Here is a 19,297-nt window from a genome sequence, read left to right as displayed (position 1 = left end):
AAATATGAAACCATGGTACATTAATCCATATCCTAATCGACTAAAAATCTAAACTTGAGTGTATAAAATGTAATCAGATTTATGTGTGTTTGCATTTTTGCAGTAAAATTCACAGAGAAGAGCGGAGATGACTTGACAAAAAGCAGCAAACTAAACAGGAGATGGAGAGAATACAGTCTTTGTGGTTTGGATGTGCATTAAATTAATGGATTTTCAGTCTCTTTAGTTTTCTCTGTCTCTCTCTCTCTTTTGCTTTGCAGATGGAGTGTGAACCATTATTCTTTATTCGGGACTTTGAATCAAATCCTGACATGGATTAGAAGCCACCAATATCGCTATGTGAGTGCCTTGAGAAGGTAAAATCTTTTATTGTGGCTTTTCCTTTGATGATGACTTTATTTTCTCTCTTTGTTGATCACTTAGAAGCAATTTGAAAGAGATTGTTAATCACCACAGTTGTCATGATGAATAAATCCTAAGAAACAGAATGAGAATAGAATTGTTACAACAATTTCTTGAAGATACATTATTAATGTTATAGACCCAAAGACTAAATAAGATTCTCCAACTCTTGAGACAGGTTCGAGTCTATGGGTTATCACTTATACATAAATTTTGTGTTTGTGTAGATGAGTGTGTTGACAGATTATCACTCTTACTGCTACTTGCTAGGTTCTTATTAATCAAGATACCTTTTTTTCCCTTTTTATCTCTTTTGTCATTATTTTGAATTTGATACCTAATTTGGATTTAATATTACTTGCTAGGATTCATGTGCTACACTGTCACTTCAGTATAATCAAACTTTTTAGCTACATTTTTTTGTTGGTAGTTGTATCAAAACATTAAACATCTATATTAAGTGTAATCTTAATTTACAAAATCATAAGTTTATATATCTTTAAAACGCTGTCTCAAATTGTTGTATTCTAATCACATTTTCAATACAGTAGAACCTCTATAAATTAATAAGGTCGGGACCATGAAATTTTATTAATTTATAGAGGTTTTAATTTATCGATAAATTAATAATTAATAATTTATCGATAAATTAATAAAATATTAATTTATGAAAAGATTTTTTTTATCAGAAATTCAGAGTTTAGAAGAAATTGCTACTACTATTTTTCAAGGTGATGATGTAGTTGAAGAAGATATGACGGTACCTTTAGAACCAGTTAACGTAAAGAAGCAATTATCGCGTCAAGAACTCTCTACAATTTTTGGATGCGATTTGAGAAGACAACACCATAAGTTTTTGATGCAGTCAGAAAGATTAGAGATGCTCTCCAACAAGAATGCAAATTCAAGAACAAACAAACAACAATAAATTCATATTTCACTAGATTTTCTTAAATATATATATATATATATATTTCTTAGATATATATATATAGTTTATTTGATTATTAATTTATGATATTGATGGGACCATATTTTTACATGAGGTTTTCAAAAAAATTATTAATTTATTATTTTATCGAATAGTGTCCAAAATTACACTAGTCCCAACTTGGAACCGGAGAAATTTATTAATTTATAGAGGTTATTAATTTACCGAGTATTAATTTATAGAGGTTCTACAGTATATGAGTAATAAATATTTAATACACAAAAATTCACATAACAATAGAAAATAAAATTATCTAACATATAATATATATGAAATATAAAATCATACCAAAAATGAAAGCAAATCAGGTCAGAATATTCATATAAATAAATAAATAAATAGATATATATATATATATATATAAATTGAATAAACTAAATAAAATACTTATCTATTCTATTATATTAATAAAGCGGATATGTTAGGTCGTATAATTCGATGGTAATGGATCAAATAACAAAACCGATAATAAAAAATCAGTACTCGATAATGGACTTTAAAGTCATTGTTACCCTTATTTTTGAAACGGGTCAAATACGAATAACCAGTATTTGATGTAAACTACTACATCTACAAATCATCTTACTATATCAATCTAAATTAACACATTTATTTTCCAGTGCACCGCGGATTAAAACATATATTATATTAATAGCTTATATATTACATCCGACATGCACAAACAATATATATATATATTAGTTTTTTATACATATAAATTTTACTTCATTTGTAACCCAATTTATAAAATTTAATTATGTTTCGTCCCGCGGTGTAATACGAAAATATAATCCAATCTAAATTTTACTTCATTTGTAACCCAATTTATAAAATTTAACTATAAATTGATTTTGTTACTAAGGAAACTGACTTAAAAATACGAAAATATAATATTTAGTAAACGTTAAAAGAAAATAAATTTAAAAAACAAAATTTATACAAAATTGATTCATAATTCCGTTAGTTGCATGAAAATATGAAAGACCTATTCAAAAATCATACCCCACAAGGTACACAACAATCTCTCTCTCATCACTATACCAAAAAGTATAAATTATTTCTCTATCATACAATACAATGAAAAGAACTCTAGATTACAATTATTAAAGTCTATTAAACTCACAGTTTGTTCAAAAAAAAAACAGTCTATTAAACTCACTTTTAATCTCTTAATAATTAATACTAAAGCTTGTTGGCTTGTTGTTCAACTCTAGCATTTGCATCTCCCATTATTAACGATTTGGTTAAGCACATCTACAGAAAAGAAACAATTATTTAGTTTATAATATAGTAAAAATAATAATCTATATATTATCATTGTAGATGCCAATATATTGTAATTAGTGTACAAAAATCTTACCATTGGGCATAGTGATCTTAAAATGGGACTACCCTGCCCATTTAGACTCTGCCCATTTAAGCCTTGCCCGTTTTGAACCCGTTTATAGCCTACCCGTTTATACCCTGCCCATTTAGACCATGTACCCGTTTATACTCTGTCCATTTATTTGGCACGTGTAGACCCGTTTATACTCTCACCATAAAAAGCTTTTCATTCTTAGGATAGAGAAGAAGATTGTGTTGGCATAGTAGCAAAAGTCCTATCACATAGAACAACAACTGTTTAATCAAAATACAATAACATCTTGAACATTCTTTTGTGCCAATGTCATCGTTGGTCTCTATGTTACCTCTTAAAGATGTGAATTAAAGTCACTTATTAAGGAAAATAGTTTTATGTAAAAGTTAAGAGTTTACTTGTTTAGTTACCTTCATAATCTGCAAAACCACGTAACCAATTACGGGTACAAAGCAAAGCTTGGACATTCTTTGGAAGCAAACGGTTTCTGTAAGGAGTTATGACCCGAGATCCAATACTAAAGGCTGATTCAGATGCTACCGTGGTGATGGGAATGCTTAGTATTTCACAAGCCATAGAGGCTAATTCCCTAAGTCGATGCTGGTTGTCCTTCCAAAAGGACAAAACATCCAATTTTGGAAAAGACTTTCTCTCCAATCTCGGCTCTTCTAAATAGATATCCAGATGTGTCTTTGTCTTGCCGACTCCAGCTCCGATGCTTTTTTCAAGCTCAAAAAGATCCTACAGAAAAGAAGCAACACAAGCAACATAAACAACAAAAGCAACATAAGCAACATAAACAACAAAAGCAACATTCTTACATTGTCATAATCGTCATCAAGTGGAGATTCATTGATCCAATCATGCGGATTTGGAGTTACAGAAACACTTGAAGAACATGTCCTAGACTTAGCCTTATAATCTTCATAGAGCATCTCCAAATTGTCTTTAAGCTTTTTGATTTTCGATGCAGAAGTAGTTGGATCAACTCTTTCATAAGCTACTTTAAGCATTTGCAGTTTCATTCTTGGGTCTAAAACAGCTCCCATTGCCAAAATAAAACTATAATCCTCCCAATACTTGGTAAACATAATCTGCATATCTTGAACCAGTTTTGCCACATCTTCATCATCACAAGATGCAAATTTCCTCAGCAACATTTCAATTCTCCACACTTGTGTAAAATAGACATTAGAAATAGGATACTTAGAACCTGAAAAGTGTGTGGTGATATCACTAAGCGGCTTCAACAACTCACAGATTTTCTCTCCATGATTCCATCCATCACAATTTGGACATTTTGGGTCTCTCTTCACACGTTATTTATAGAATTTTTTCTGGTGATGATAGAATTTGGTGTGATTACTCCGTTAAAGTGTCGTGTAGGTGTACTAATTAGTAGTTTATTACTGTATTTTAGCGATTTTATTAATATTTAATAAAGAAAATTAAATATAGATATTATTTTGATTTAATGGCATTATGTTAGCACTAAATCGTCATTTTTTTCTTCCTTATCTATAAAAACCCTACCAAAACCGGATTTATAGCTTAAAAACTATATAATTGTTATATGGTTTTGTGGATTCCGATTGAATACTTTGCAAATCTGAGTTCATATCTTCCCTTAATTCTAAAAGGCACCTTAACAAAACGAACTGATCTTCCCTTATTTATACGACACACATTAATTCTTAGATCATATACTACTTATTAACTGTTTTCCTTATCTGTAGGGCGATTTTAAAGTTTACATTTAATGTGAATTTTTCATTGCATTACTTTACAAAAACAGAATTAGATTAGGACATGCGGTACACCGCGGTGCAAATTATTTATAAATAAAATATTTTAAATTATAAATTTTATTTGTTGGTTAAATATGTTATAATTATATAATAATTTTTAATTTTATGATTTAAAGTTTAAACATGTAATACCATAATATAATTTATTTTTTACATAATTTTTATTTAATCAATTTAATTAAATATGTCTATTCTCTGATACTGATAGTATTAACAAAATAATGAAATGATGTTTTATCCGTGTAACACCAAATTAATGATATTTTAAATCTATATAAATATCGACAAACCCGTCCCGCTATATAACTTCGTTAGAGATATTTTAACTCGCACTATAGCATGTTAATTTTAAATATTTATTGTTTTGTATTAGAAATATTAGCTTGAGTTGCTATGTTATTTATTAAGATTGTAACCATTTACATTTTATAAGATTGACGCTTCTTATAAAGTTTAAATAATTATAATACTTAGAATTCTTAGAACGGTTGAGCATTTCTCGTAAATTGAGTAATATATGTCTGTTTTTAAAAATTTGTATTACATCATATGCAGGAAAAAAATCACAATTTTTATTAACTTGTATTATAGAATAATTCAAGATCATTTAAATAGAAATTCAAATAAAAATGAAAAGGAATCATATATTTATGTTTGAGTGAGGTAGAAAGATTTTTTTATTTTTTTAAAACCTTACTTATAATTAATTTGAAATTTTTGGTAACTATTATTAAAGTCAATGCATTAAATGCAAAAACTTTCCAAAAAGTATTTTTGAGCAAAAACTGCTGCAAAAATACTAGTATAAATATACTTAGTAACGAATATAGTAGAAGATTAAGGAAAATCCGTAAATAAATTTCAGGTTATACATTTCGATTTTTACTCGATTTGTGGAGAATAATTAGAGAAGATCCGATTAGTGTAACCTGTTTAGATTTTTTTTTTAAACCGATCCGAGTAAAGGAAAAAAAGTGGTACAAATTTGTATTCCAAAAATATTAAGATAGATTTATATAGCAGTGTCATATATACTCATGAAAAGATGTCCTAAAAAATACATGGTATGGGTAACATGAGTTTCAAGATGATCGTGTGAAAATTTAGCCTGAATCTTTTGTTATGGCCTACGGGAAATATAAAGAACTATGGATCGATTGTTTAAGTAATCAAATAAAGAAGGCCCATCTTAACGTACGTTGAAGAATAAATATCTTACCGTTTGTCTTTTCTTTTTGTTTCCTGGTGAGAAACTTGGGTTTAATTAATAAACTTATTTCCCTTAGTGATATTACATGCTACAATCTAGGGTATGGTATAAAGTTTTAAAAATTTAAGAAGATTGTTGAATTATTAAATTTTTGATCATTTTAAGGTGTGCAGGAATTAGGGATAAAATAGTCTTATATTATATATATATTTATATATTTTTTTTCTGTGGAAATGTAAAAACAGTTGCAATAACTAATTAGATGCTAATATCGGTAATATACCATTAAAAACAAATTTTAAATCCAACTATTTTTGTTCTTTAAATTCTGTGTTTTTATTTTATTTATTAATATCACAAACTTCTTAATCAAGGGCTTATAATATTTTAGTAAACAATTTAAAATCTTAAGTCTTTCATATTTTTAAAATTGTCAAAACATAATTCCAGATTTATGATTTAAAATAATTAAAAATAACGAAATATATAGAGATTCTTCTAAAATAGAAGAAGAAGTCATTGCCCAAGTCTATAAGAAAGTCTATAAGAAAGAGAGAGATCCTTCTCTCCTTTTTTTATACATCGAGAAGGTTGTTGTTAGTCATTTCAAGCTTTTACTTTCCTGTGCGGTTGTCGCACGGTAGTTTTATTTAAAGTTAAAATTTTTATTTTCAGAAGCCAATCAATCTTCTTTAGTCAAACTCGATAAAGTGGAAAAGCTTCATTTCCTTCTGCATCACTGAGATGAGGTCATTGAGACTTTGAGAAGCTTTAAAAGCTAGCTATTAACTTTCTTAAGATCAAAACGGAAATGTGTTCAGAGTCATCGAAAATAAGTTCTATCATGGATTTCAAATATATATGTGGTTCTACACTTTTCTCTTCTAACAAAGAAACCCCTCTGTTTTGTTCACCTAAACATCAATGGCATCAATGACGTCTTCTCCTTTGTTCTCCTCAAACCCAAGCACCTTTGCTTTGTTCTCCTCGAACCCAAAACCCTTTGAGGTTTTGAAACTATCAAACTCATGAAAAATTAAAAAACATTTGAGGCTATATCACTTCGAGGATCGATTGATTTCCATCAAGAATTGTGGTGGTGGTGGCAATATCAACGATGGAGTGATGAAGTTGTTAATGGTGATAAGAGCATCTCCAACAAACCTTCAAACCTTCAAATTTGAAGGGTTTTTGAATTCCAACAAACCATTAAACCTTCAAATTTGAAGGGTTTGAATAGTGAGCCTTCAAATTTGAGGGTGCATTATTGAGACCCTCGAATATTTTTACAAATTTCATTTTAGTCATTGTAATATATATATATATATATATATATATATATATATATATCTTACAAATAATTTTATCAAATTCAATTGTTATAAATATACCTATATAAATTCAAACACACTAAATTAAAATTATTGATATGTAAAAGATATACCATTTACAAAATATTTTTTTTACAACAATAATGCAATAATTTATCATATATGGGAGCACTATGAAAATATTTGTATTGAGTAATTTATTCTTTTACATATAATTTTCTTTTCTGTTTTTTGAAATTACATATTATTTTATTTCATCATATAAGGTATTTTATTTTTTAATATTGTTTGATATACTTTTTTATTGTGTTTTAGATATATATATATATATATATTTATATGAAAGTTTTAATCATTATGTATGTAATTTATATTATCATGTAACTTTTATTATGTAATAAAGTGTGTTGTATAATAAAAGAAAAAATATTTTATGTTGTATAATTAGAAAATATTTGTTATAGATTTGTTTATGAGTTTCTATCATTATTAGTGAATTTTGGAAACATTAAGGACTATATTGCAAATTAATTAGTTTTTAAAGATTTTTTTGAGGGGTTATTATTGGAGCAAACCACCTTCAAATCTTCATTTTAATGATTTGCTCCCTTTAAAATGAGGAGTCTTGTTGGAGATGCCCTAAGCGTGGCAGTGACAATGGTGGTGATGGTAGTGATAATGATGGTGGTAATGGTGATGTTGAATGATAGTAGTAGTGGATGAAACGGTCAATAATTAGTAGAAAAGAGAGATGGATTGTAAAAGAAAGTGACCAAGAAAGATGAAGAGATAAAACTAAGTGGTAGTGGTATATAGTGACTTTCACATGAGAAAGAGTTGTTGTTGTAGGTCTACGGTAGAAATTGATTCCTTTTTAGCGCAGAATGCAAAATTTACTTAATCATTATATTTTGCCAGTCGAAATTGTATCATGTTTTAAGCTAATTACAAAATCTAGAGTGTGCTATATTTCCCATTAAAGATTAATCAGATGATAAAAATTTGAAGATGATAAAAGTTCGGATCACCTATTATTATAATATAAAATAAAAGAAAGAGAATGAATGGAAACAATTAAAAAGTAAAGCAAAAAGAGAATATGTATATGTAAAAGAGACAAATATACATTTATAATCAGTATAAATGGCATATACCGTAAATAAACACACTTGTATTGGTTTATAAGTAGTTTGCCAAAAAAAACATATTGGTTTATAAGTAATGTGGAAACTTTTATGTAGTGTTTTGGTAAGAGGATCTTCAAACATTTTATTATAATAATAAGACAAGTTTTATGTAATATTATAGGTAACTTCCCATGTGTAGAAAATATCATTTATAATTAAAAAAACATCTAACCACTACTATAGACTTTCAAAGAGGAGGTAACGGTTGCTAGAATCAATGAAATCATCTTCACATTTTTACAACTCTTAACCAAAGATCTGGAGGCGATTTGGGTCTCGTTTTGGGGAGGATTTGGGATCTTTCCGAGTCCTCTGGCGATTTGTTCTGATTTTGTGGGGTGTCGATGGTGTAGGTTTGGATATGGCTTCCTTTTTTTCTCGATTTGGAGTGATGGGGGCTTAATATGGTCAATAATTTGGGGGATTTTTGTGGGTGTCTCGAGGTTCAATCTGGAGATTTGGTTTCTATTTCGCTATAGCAGGGATTTGGTTAGATCAGAGGTTTACGCGGATGAACACAAATTAAGGGATTGTATTCCATTGCTGGTGAGAAGGGGGATTTGCAAGGCTGGTCGTTTGCGGTTTGTGGTTTCAATTTTGATCTATTTTGGGTCTGTGAATCTGATGTTTGAGGCTGTATCTCTGATTGATTGGCTCTTTTTGGGCGAATCTGTTACGGTTCTGTCTATTTCTTGTGGTGTTCTTGATGGGGGATTTCGGAGATTGGATTTTCATGATCTGCGTTTAGTGTCAGATACGAAATCCGATATGGGTTGTTATAACTCCGTGAGAAGGGTGTATGGGAATCTCTTTAGATTTGGTCGATCTTCAAAGTTACAGTTTGTGGTACAGAGTGAGGGTGTCGTATCAATCTTGATGCGAATGTTTCCATTTGTTGCCTTGAGGTATCAATCTTCTACATTTCGGATCCTTCTTCAGTATTTTCCAGATCGGGTTTTAATTGTTCGGGGGATTGGTTGGTGGTTTTTTCACTATAAAAGAAGCTTGAGAATCATTCGGTCTAGGCACTGATTTTTCGTTTATCTTCTCTTCTTCTTGGTCTTGGTTTTTTCGGGTCACAAAGCCGTGTGTTTGAGAGTTTTGGTTTGGGTTGAGATGTCGCAAGTTTGTCTGATGGGTAAGGGGTTAGCGGGTCAGAAAGAGGGGGAGGTGTTGCCAAGGCGTAGAATCAAGATCTCCTATTTTGATAATTCGGCTATTGTTGTGGGTTATTCAAAAACTGTGGTCGGGAGGTTTTTTAACCCACAAATGCAAGACATGAAATCGTTGTTGATCATGTTGCCTCGCATTTGGCAAGTTGAAGGGCGGGTTGCTGGGGCTGATCTAGGCTCAGGCAAGTTCCAGTTCGACTTCGACGAGGAGGCGGACATTGTTGAGGTTTTGTCAAAGGAGCCTTATCATTTTGATTCATGGATGGTGTCTTTGGTGAGGTGGACACCAGTGGTGGATCCCAACTATCCTTCATCACTAAAATTTTGGGTCCGGATCTCTGATATTCCAATCCAGTTTTGGGCGGAACCCCTTTTTAGGGACATTGGTTCTGATTTGGGGGTAGTGGAGGAGGTCGATATTGACAGAGGCAGAGTGCGTGTCACTATTGACGGTCTTAAGCCCCTATGCTTCGAAACGGATATCGAATTCTTCAATGGGGAAGTCACGGTGGTCAAGCTGTTCTATGAGAGGTTGCATGGGTGGTGTAAGAAGTGTAGCAGTATTTGTCACGCTGAGGATGTCTGTCCCCTTGTGAAGGGTAAGGGATTGTCCTCTTGACTTCCCCTTTCGGAAGCGAAGCATGATGAGGGTCAGCTTATGAGCTATAAAGGGGCGGTTCTGGCAGATGTGAGAAGGAGTTCTTCTCATGGGGGTGGTGCTTCTTATGGTGGTGCTTCCAAGGGGCATCATAATGGGTCTCATCACGGAGGTGCTAAACCTAGAGTAGAGGCTCGTTCAGGCTCGTCGTCTCGTAGAAAGGGGTTGTCCAAGGGAGCTTCTGGTTTGGGTTCCACACAGGGGGTCCGAGGACGGCAGGGTCTCCCTAGGGGTCAGGCTCGACACCAAGTTGCTCCAGTCTTGCCACCAGTTTTGGAGGAGATGGGGGAGGTAGAGGTGGGGCAGTCAACACCAAAATCTGCTAAGAAGGCTCTTTTTCAGGGTACTATAGTTGAGGAAGGGTCTAACAGCAATATTGGTTTGGTGGAGAGCCCTCGTGAGGAAGGTCAGATTCTAGATGTTTCGCCTGGGGTTGTGGGTACTGCGTCGTTCGGGTCTTTGTCGGGTATTCCTCCTATGGATACAGTTGGTGTTAAGGAGGTTAACGAAAAGGCGGGAGAGGAGCAAGAGGGGATTTTACTTGGTGGTTCTTGTGCTGTCACGGTCGCAGCGGCAGGTTCGAGTGCCCCAAGTGTTGAGGTTCCAATGAGCGAGGTTGTGGCTGAGGATATTTCAATTGAGGATTTTTCAATTGTGGAGGAGCTTGCTATTGGAGACATGGGGTTACACGCTTCTGGTGTTGCTGACAAGGATCCTATGGGAGTGGAAAAGACTGTTGGGGAGTTTTTTAACATGGAGGCAGATGATCTGTTGGTGGAAGAGGGGGCTGAAAAAGATCTGGTGGAATCGGATGGTGTAGGGGATGTTTTCGCGGCACCAACTAGTGAGGACATTCAGGCGGCTCAATGGGAGAAGGGGAAGAAAGGAAAAGGACATTTGGTTCTTAGGGGGGTCAGCACGAAGAAGCGGAACGCTAATCTGCTGTTGTCACCAAGGCGACGACCTCCTCCGACTGTTCCAGCTCTTGGGGAAAGCGAGCATACTCTTAAGGCCCAGGAAGGGTCTAAGGGAGGTCACGGTGGGCACAAACCACCAAAGCCAATGGTTTTTAAATGAATATTATGAGTTGGAATTGTCAAGGTCTCGGAAATAAGGCCACTATCGGGAATCTCCGGGATCTTTGGAATAAGCATCGGCCAGATTTTTTATTTCTCATGGAAACAAAACAATCTTTTTCTTTTTTGGAACAATTTGTAGGCCATTTTGGTTATAAAAATTTAAAAACTGTGGAACCTATTGGTTATAGTGGAGGGTTGGCTCTCTTTTATAATAAAGATGTTTTTGATGTGTCAATTTTATTTGAGTCAAATCGTATAATTGATGTTGAAGCTGTCTATAACGGGCGAGTAATTCATCTCACTTTTATTTATGGGGATCCTGTCCCTAAAAATCGGGATTTAGTATGGGAACGGTTATTGAGAATAAGCTCAACTCGGTCGACTCCTTGGTTTATTATTGGGGATCTCAATGAATTAACAGGAAATCACGAGAAGCGAGGGGGTAAACTTCGTCATGCTTCTTCATTTCTCTCCTTTAATGGAATGATTCGGGACTGTGGTTTTTTGGAATTTCCATATCTCAGAGATTGGTTGTCGTGGAGGGGTTGGTGGGATAAAAAACCAATCCGTTGTCGTTTGGATAGGGCTTTGGGTAATGAGGACTGGCATGATTTGTTTCCGGACACGGTTACAGAATATTTGCCGAGGATAGCTTCGGATCATGCCCCGCTTATTGTCAATATAGGTGCCAAGAGATCGCGTGGGAAACGAACCTTTATGTTCGATCGTCGGCGGATTGGTAAGGCGGGTCTGATGGAGTCTATTTCACAGGGCTGGAATGGGGGACATCATGAGGGCCCGACATCAGTTGTGGACAAAATTGTGAATTGTCGACGAGCTATATCTCATTGGCGCAAGGAGCAGGTCCCGTTTGGGCGAGACATTATTGAGGATCTCAAACGCCAGTTGACAGTGGCCCAAGCGGATGATGCGGTTTCTTCGGGGGTTATCACTGATTTAACCATGCGTCTGCGGGACGCCTATAATGATGAGGAGATTTATTGGTATCAAAAAAGTCGTAATAGATGGATGCGGGTGGGGGATAAAAATACGAAGTATTTTCAAGCTCAAACAAAGCAGCGACGGGCTCGTAACAGGATCACTGGGCTTTATGACAGGAATAATGTTTGGTCAACTAAGGATGATGATATTTGCACGGTGGCGGTCTCGTATTTTGAGGACTTGTTTACTTCTATTCATCCGTCTAATTTTGAAGCTGCTTTAAGTGAGGTGAAGAGGGTAATAACGGAGGACGTAAACGAACGTTTAACAGCTCCAGCAATGGAGGCGGAGGTCCGTAAGGCCTTATTCCTGATGTCTCCGGATAAGGCCCCGGGACCGGATGGAATGACAGCATTGTTTTTCCAGAAGGCTTGGAGAGTGGTCAAAGAGGATCTTGTGGTTATGGTAAATCGGTTTTTTGAAGAGGGTGTTTTTGATAAAAGTCTGAATAGGACGCATATTTGCTTAATTCCGAAGGTGGCTAAGCCAACCCGGATGGCAGAAATGCGGCCCATTAGCTTGTGTAACGTGGGGTATAAGCTTATTTCAAAAAATTTGTGTCAACGGTTAAAAGGAGTGTTACCTGAGCTTATCTCGGAAACACAATCTGCTTTTGCCCCAGGACGATTGATTTCGGATAACATCCTCATCGCCCAGGAGATGTTCCATGGTTTACGAACAAATCCATCGTGTAAAGGAAAATTTATGGCGATCAAAACGGATATGAGTAAGGCGTATGATAGGGTTGAATGGGGTTTTATTGAGGCTTTGTTATGGAAGATGGGCTTTGGGGAGATCTGGATTTATCGGATTATGTTTTGTGTCACTTCTGTAGAATATAAGGTTCTTTTAAATGGCCAACCTAATGGTAGGATTGTTCTCGAACGGGGTTTACGGCAGGGAGACCCTTTGTCTCCTTATCTGTTTATTTTGTGCACGGAGGTCTTAGTTGCTAATATTAAGCGGGCGGAACGGGAAAAACAAATAACAGGGATTAAGGTAGCAAACAAGTGTCCGCCAATTACGCATCTGCTTTTTACGGATGATAGTCTTTTTTTCTGCAAAGCGGAAAAGGCTCAATGTGAGGTTATTTTGGGTATTTTAAACCAGTATGAGGCTGTATCGGGTCAGCAAATAAATTTTGCCAAATCTTCGGTTCAATTTGGTCATAAGGTGGATGACACTGTGCGGTCAGAGATGCAGGGGGTTTTGGGGATTTCGAATATGGGTGGGATGGGATCTTACCTCGGGCTACCGGAGAGTCTGGGAGGGTCCAAGACAAAAGTTTTCTCTTTTGTTCGGGACCGCCTTCAGGGTCGCACGACGGGTTGGTCGACGAAACTTCTCTCCAAAGGGGGAAAAGAGGTGATGATCAAGTCCATTGCCACGGCGGTTCCCACTTTTGTGATGTCTTGTTTCCGGATTCCAAAAACAATAACGTCTGGGGGGTTGCACTGGTTAGCTTGGGATAAACTCTGCTTCAGTAAGTAGTTGGGGGGTTTGGGTTTCAGGAACGTTGATGCCTTCAATACGGCATTGCTGGCAAAACAATTGTGGAGGCTGATTGAGGCCCCGGATACATTGTTTGCTCGGGTTTTCAAGGGCAGGTATTATCGCAATTCGAACCCTATGGATCCGCTACGCTTTTACTCTCCATCTTACGGGTGGAGAAGTATTATTTCTGCTAGATCTTTGGTTAATAAAGGCCTTATTATACGGGTCAGTTCGGGGGAGTCCATTTCCATATGGACGGATCCCTGGGTACCGGCTCAATCCCCAAGACCAGCATTCAGCAAGGGTCCCCATAAGGATCCTTCTCTTAAAATCTCTCATTTAATTGATTGTCACACCAATACTTGGCGTATGGATAGACTTAAGGAGTTTTTTGCCCCGGAAGATGTTGCTCTGATAGGGGCTATTCCTTTAGGAAGTCGTCGTCTAGACGATTCCATGGGTTGGCATTATACGAAATCAGGAAAGTATACTGTTAAATCTGGTTATGAAGTGGAACGTCGTTTTGCTCCACAGCTTACGATGGTCCCTCGAGTGGGCCCAGAGATAACTCTTCTGTTGGCTGCTGTTTGGGATGTCTCTTGTCCACCAAAAATTAAGCATTTTATGTGGCAGGTTTTGTCAGGATGTATTTCGGTTTCGGCAAACCTGCGGCGGAGGGGTATTCCCTGTGATGGAAAATCCAATGGTTGTAGTTCGGTTGGCGGAGGGGGAGGCAAATGTCTGGTTACAGGCTCAGGTGGAGGTGGAGGATGAGGATCAACCCCATTCTCCACTTGTCCCCTCTACTAGACAAAGGGGGCCCATCCCTTTTCTTCCTACCTCTTTTACAGGATATCGGTGTTTTGTTGATGGCTCTTGGAAAGCGACAGATGCTCTTGCAGGTGCAGGTTGGTTTTGTTCTTCCATTGAAGATTCGAGGTCAGATATGGGAGCAACCAATTTCCGTAGAAGTTTGTCTCCACTCCATGCTGAAGTAGAAGCTCTCATTTGGGCGATGCGTTGCATAATTGGACATGATTATCGGGACGTGGTTTTTTATACGGACTGTTCTGATTTGGTGAAGATGGTGTCTTCTCCTCATGAATGGCCGACTTTCACACCCTACCTCGACGACATCAAGATAGATCAAGCGGAGTTCTCTTCCTTCTCTCTATCTCTAGTTCCACGTAATGCAAATGTCAAAGCGGATTCTCTGGCACGCCAAGCGCGACTGTCACCGCAACATGTTTTGTTTGTAAACTCTTTTCCTCCAAATTGGCTCGTTTGAGTTGATTCTATTGTTGTCAAAAAAAAAAAAAAAAATTAAAAAAACATCTATATTATTGTGGTTAGTTCATAAAATTTTTGTGGTTAGTTCATAAACATTTTCTTGGTTATACAGCCTGTATTTTTTTAATATAGGTTATTGTGTTAATTATGAACAAATTATCGTCATGAACCTAATTTTTCCTTTTTTAAAAATGGTCAGTTTTCATACATTTGCTTTCACTCGACAAAAAGAAATTATGAGTATGATCACAACATGAGTGGACAGACGTTACTGCAAGTTGCAATATATCTTGTTTTGTGGCTTACAAATGAAGTTGACACCAGGGGAGAAAGATGAAGCAAAGATGCAACCATTTGATTTTGATGCTCTAAATTAGATTACATGGAGCCAATCCACACAGAGAACAAAAATAAATGTGATTTTGCATTAGAGAAAGAAGCCGAATGATGCAGCATAATCAGAGTGTTTAAGTGAAACTAACTACATAGATTGATAGAATGATAGTGTTTGTGTCATTATCCGTATTCAAACTCGCATAACATACGTTTTTTTTGAATATAATATCTTTTGTAAATATAAATTTGAGTTAATTTACACATTATCATTCAGTTTTTTTATTTATCGGTTGATGTTTTTACATTGATCGGTTTTACTATTAAATTATTGTATGAATATTTTGAATCTTCATAACTGATAAAATTTGTCTGATGAGGAAGAAAAGAAAGATGAAATGTGCCTTTCATGGCGTGTGAGTTGTGACGTAAAGGAGAGAAAAAATTGATTCTTCCTGCTACGTTGTTTTCTTCCCAAAGTGGAAATAACGAAAGATCTGAGATGTGGAGACACTCAAAAAATATCTAGGATCTAGCAAAACCACACAATTTAATTAAATAAAAAATATATCTTTCAAATAAGTTATTCAAAAATTATGAAACGTATTGTTAATTTGTAACATATACAAATTGGAAAACTGTTATATATGCCCATTAATAATTTGAAGAAAAGACATTTTATTGTTTTCGATGTTTAAGATCTATGTAACCGATTAAGAAAATGAAAAAGAAAAAAAAAACATGTCACGACGACTCATGAGACGTAGAAACGTCAAAGACCATAGAATGGTAATACTATTATATGTGATCCTACAACAAGACACGGCCACCACAAATCTCTGTCACATTCTCTCCTTCCTTTTCAACCTTGTATATTATTTTTACTTCTCTTTATTATTCGAATCTAAATCTCTAAAACTTCTTTTTTATATACACAACACACACGTCGAAAATCTCTATTGCAGGAAAGAGAGTTCAAGAATGAAGAACACCCATTTGCCTGAGGAATCCAAGGAACCAACCTCTCCAAGATCTTCTCAAAGAGATCATGTATTGGTCGAGAAACAAAGCAAGACGGCTACAAAGACATGTCTGCCTGAGACAACGGTGTTGTCAGGACGTGAGAGGCTGAAGAGGCATAGAGATGAGGTTGCCGGAAAAGTTCCTATACCGGATAGTTGGGGAAAAGAAGGGTTGCTTATGGGGTGGATGGATTTCTCGGCCTTCGACGCTGCTTTTACTTCGAGCCAGATTGTTTCTGCTCGAGCTGCGTTAATGGCTGACGCTGGAGATGATGCCGGGGCTAGAGGAAGTAGGCCTCAACGCCTTCGAGTTGAGAGTTCTTGTTGATTCCTTTTTGTCTTAGAGAAATGTTTATGCAAATATTACTCTCATCTTGTTTTTGAAATGTTTATTAGATACCTATCTTCACATTGATTTTGGAATTTTGAACCACTGATACAATTATTCAAAGTTTCATATAGTTCACTTTGTGTAATTGAATTGATTTGTAAATGGAATTGCCGGTAAGACAAACCTATTTTTTTTTGGCTATTATATAGTTTGATTATGTAAACGTTGGTTGGAGGATAATTAACTTATTAGCTATTAAAAAATTAAGTGATATTGATTGAGAATTGTGTAGTGAAGGATTCATGCTTTTGTAACAACATGACATTTTCTGATCAAACGTTAGATTATGTTATCAACGTTATCATCAAACATCAAATTGTCTATAATTTATGATTCTTTAATGCCTATTTTCAAGTTTTTCGATTAATCAAGAAACTATCGATTTTTAATCTTGTAGTTTCTTCGATCGGGCTAGCTGGATATCTAAAGGTCAATAAGTTACTTGCGGTCACCATTTCTCGAATCCTAAAACTTAGCTTTAGTTGGTAGAGCCAACAACTCCGAGGCACACTACTCCATGTCAATATCCGAGTCACTACTCTTTTACGTTTCTGATGTTACTATTTTTTTTTTTGGTAGGGTTCTGATGCTACTATTTGATTAGATGAAAAAATTACCTAATGCATTCTCTTCTGATATTGACATGTTTGGAAATGATAAGTTATATGCGAACGAACACTTCTCTTGGTAAAGATAAAAATTTGATCAGACATATATTCTCACACTAACGTGATTAGGTCGATACATAATAATAATCTAAATCAATTTGAACAAGAAAAAATCACATGTTTTCATAAAGCATAAGCCTGGTCCGTGATTTATGATACTTTAGAACCACCACAAAAACAATAACACAGCTAGCTGTAGGAAAAACTAAAACACCCATGTCACATTTAAGACAACAACTATACAATCAAGGTCATTTCGGTATTTTTCTCCAAACTCTTCTCAATCTCGATAGCTTCATCGTTCTGGTCGGCACAATTGAAATCGAAGTTGTTCTCTTCTCTTCCTTAAACTACAAGGGCAAAAGAGTGTATAATCTTGGGATGGGATCCAGGGACCAAAAGGTAAAATGGAGTTGGAGCTCAGCCTTAATCGGAGCAGTATCAGCAACAGCAGCAGCTTCACTCCTCAGCGCCAAGCCAAAAGATCCAAAGTTCCACCTTATCTCCATAGACCTCACCTCACTGAAATTTAACCTCCCTATCCTCGATGCAGAGCTAATGCTTACCGTACACGTCACTAACCCTAACATCGCACCCATCCATTTCTCCTCCACCACCATGACGATCCTCTACGATGGCACGGTTCTTGGCTCGGCAGAGGTCAAGGCTGGCTCGCAGCCGGCGAGATCTTGTCAGCTACTCCGGCTACCGGCGCGTCTGAACGGGATGGAGCTTGCGCAACACGCGCGGCAGTTCTTTTCTGACGTGGCGAAGAGAGAGATGAAACTTGAGGCTAAGCTTACGATTGAAGGAGCGGCTAAGGTTATGTGGTGGGATCATAGTTTTAGGGTCCACGTGGATAGTTTCGTTACCGTTGATCCTGTCTTTCTTGATGTTATTGGTCAAGAGAATAAGTCTCAGATGGATCTGTTTCTTACTTGAAGTTAATTTAATTGTACCATTTTTAGATTGTGGTTAATTTAATATTTTTTTTTCAGTTATTGAAAAAGTCTTTTGAATTAGAATAAGCTTAGTTTAAAATTCAAGATGACTATCTTAACCATAAAAACAAAATACTTTCAAATTATTGTCGTTTTAATAGTTAAACTTTGTTTCAAATTAGTTATCATTTCATGTTTTTAATACCCATTTTTGAGAGATCTTTTAATTTTATCACTATTATTTTAGTATATATCAATATATTAATTAGGAATAAAACAAAAAAAAAAAAATTTATTAATATGTGTGAAGTAGCCTTATTCCACATTCATTCCACAACTAATTTGAAAGTAAGATAATCTTAATACTATTAAAAGAGAAGTACAAAATATAAAATGTCCAAAATGTTGTTAGTATTTACGAAATTTGCCATTCAATTTTGACAAAAGGAGTCAATTAATTGAAATCAAGAAGGTTAGTCTAGGAATATCAAATTTTCAATTAAATCAACCAGATAATCATAACTAGATCCGCCTGTTTTTGTGTCGGGTCTTTAATTGGATCTATGGTTATTCGGTTTGGTTTGTAACATCATTCGGTTTAACTCAATTTGGTGGTGAAAGATTTGATCAATATATAACTGGAATCAATGATCTTTTTGGTCAGTTACACCATTTATTGGGTACAATAATCGTTTGAATGATGATAAATAAAAAGAGAAAAATGAAATTGCAGAAAATTGAGAGAGGTTTGGGACTCGGGAGGAAGAAAAAGATATAAAGGGGAGAGAAAAACAAATTATTATAATTAATAAAAAAAAATATTCACCAGCTGTTGTGATGGAGAATATTAGAAAATTTTAAAAAGGGAGTTGGGGAATCAAACGCGGGTTAGTTAAATAATAGTTGCCAAGTGACCCAGTTAGCTAAATCGCCTAACGAAATTAAAGAACCAAATTGA

At 35.3% G+C, this 19,297-nt stretch overlaps 3 protein-coding genes and 1 non-coding gene across 4 annotated transcripts; 3 read left to right on the top strand and 1 right to left on the bottom strand.

Annotated features, from left to right (window-relative positions):
- Positions 1 to 2,575: 2,575 nt before the first annotated feature.
- On the bottom strand, positions 2,576 to 3,859 carry LOC147942490 (zinc finger BED domain-containing protein DAYSLEEPER-like). The gene is made up of 4 exons (XM_087456084.1): positions 3,575 to 3,859; positions 3,164 to 3,494; positions 2,754 to 2,857; positions 2,576 to 2,647 (listed from the first exon to the last, which is right to left on the bottom strand). The coding sequence occupies exons 1-4, from the start codon at positions 3,851 to 3,853 to the stop codon at positions 2,576 to 2,578; spliced, it is 786 nt and encodes a 261-aa protein (XP_087312210.1). The 5' UTR covers positions 3,854 to 3,859.
- A 5,546-nt stretch (positions 3,860 to 9,405) lies between these two features.
- LOC147942489 (uncharacterized) lies at positions 9,406 to 14,692 on the top strand. The gene is made up of 6 exons (XM_087456083.1): positions 9,406 to 10,060; positions 10,148 to 11,158; positions 11,620 to 13,657; positions 13,712 to 13,807; positions 13,925 to 14,438; positions 14,546 to 14,692. The coding sequence occupies exons 1-6, from the start codon at positions 9,406 to 9,408 to the stop codon at positions 14,690 to 14,692; spliced, it is 4,461 nt and encodes a 1,486-aa protein (XP_087312209.1).
- Positions 14,693 to 16,092: 1,400 nt separating this feature from the next.
- LOC104790697 (protein BIC2) lies at positions 16,093 to 16,871 on the top strand. Its single transcript, XR_015558945.1, has one exon. It is a non-coding gene; the product is annotated as a protein BIC2 (transcript).
- Positions 16,872 to 17,420: 549 nt separating this feature from the next.
- On the top strand, positions 17,421 to 18,399 carry LOC104790696 (uncharacterized). The gene has a single exon (XM_010516475.3). It carries the CDS (start codon positions 17,615 to 17,617, stop codon positions 18,338 to 18,340), a length of 726 nt encoding a protein of 241 aa, XP_010514777.1. The 5' UTR covers positions 17,421 to 17,614; the 3' UTR covers positions 18,341 to 18,399.
- Positions 18,400 to 19,297: the final 898 nt, after the last annotated feature.

This window comes from Camelina sativa, chromosome 6 (genome assembly GCF_030686135.1).
Source record: "Camelina sativa cultivar CO46 ecotype springtype chromosome 6, ASM3068613v1".
In the NCBI taxonomy this organism is placed as follows: domain Eukaryota; kingdom Viridiplantae; phylum Streptophyta; class Magnoliopsida; order Brassicales; family Brassicaceae; genus Camelina; species Camelina sativa.
The sequence above is the reverse complement of the archived record's forward strand: the minus strand, read 5'-3'. Positions and strand labels throughout refer to the sequence as shown.

Coding starts and splice junctions, on each gene's coding strand:
- LOC104790696 (XM_010516475.3), top strand. CDS start 17,615: ATGTCACATTTAAGACAACAACTATACAATCAAGGTCATTTCGGTATT.
- LOC147942489 (XM_087456083.1), top strand. CDS start 9,406: ATGTCGCAAGTTTGTCTGATGGGTAAGGGGTTAGCGGGTCAGAAAGAG. Junction 11,159..11,619: donor AGGGTCTAAGGGAGGTCACG/GTGGGCACAAAC, acceptor ATGAATTAACAG/GAAATCACGAGAAGCGAGGG. Junction 14,439..14,545: donor GAGGGGGAGGCAAATGTCTG/GTTACAGGCTCA, acceptor CCTCTTTTACAG/GATATCGGTGTTTTGTTGAT.
- LOC147942490 (XM_087456084.1), bottom strand. CDS start 3,853: ATGCAGATTATGTTTACCAAGTATTGGGAGGATTATAGTTTTATTTTG. Junction 3,495..3,574: donor TTGATGACGATTATGACAAT/GTAAGAATGTTG, acceptor TCTTTTCTGTAG/GATCTTTTTGAGCTTGAAAA. Junction 2,858..3,163: donor TGGTTTTGCAGATTATGAAG/GTAACTAAACAA, acceptor CTAAATGGGCAG/GGTATAAACGGGTAGGCTAT.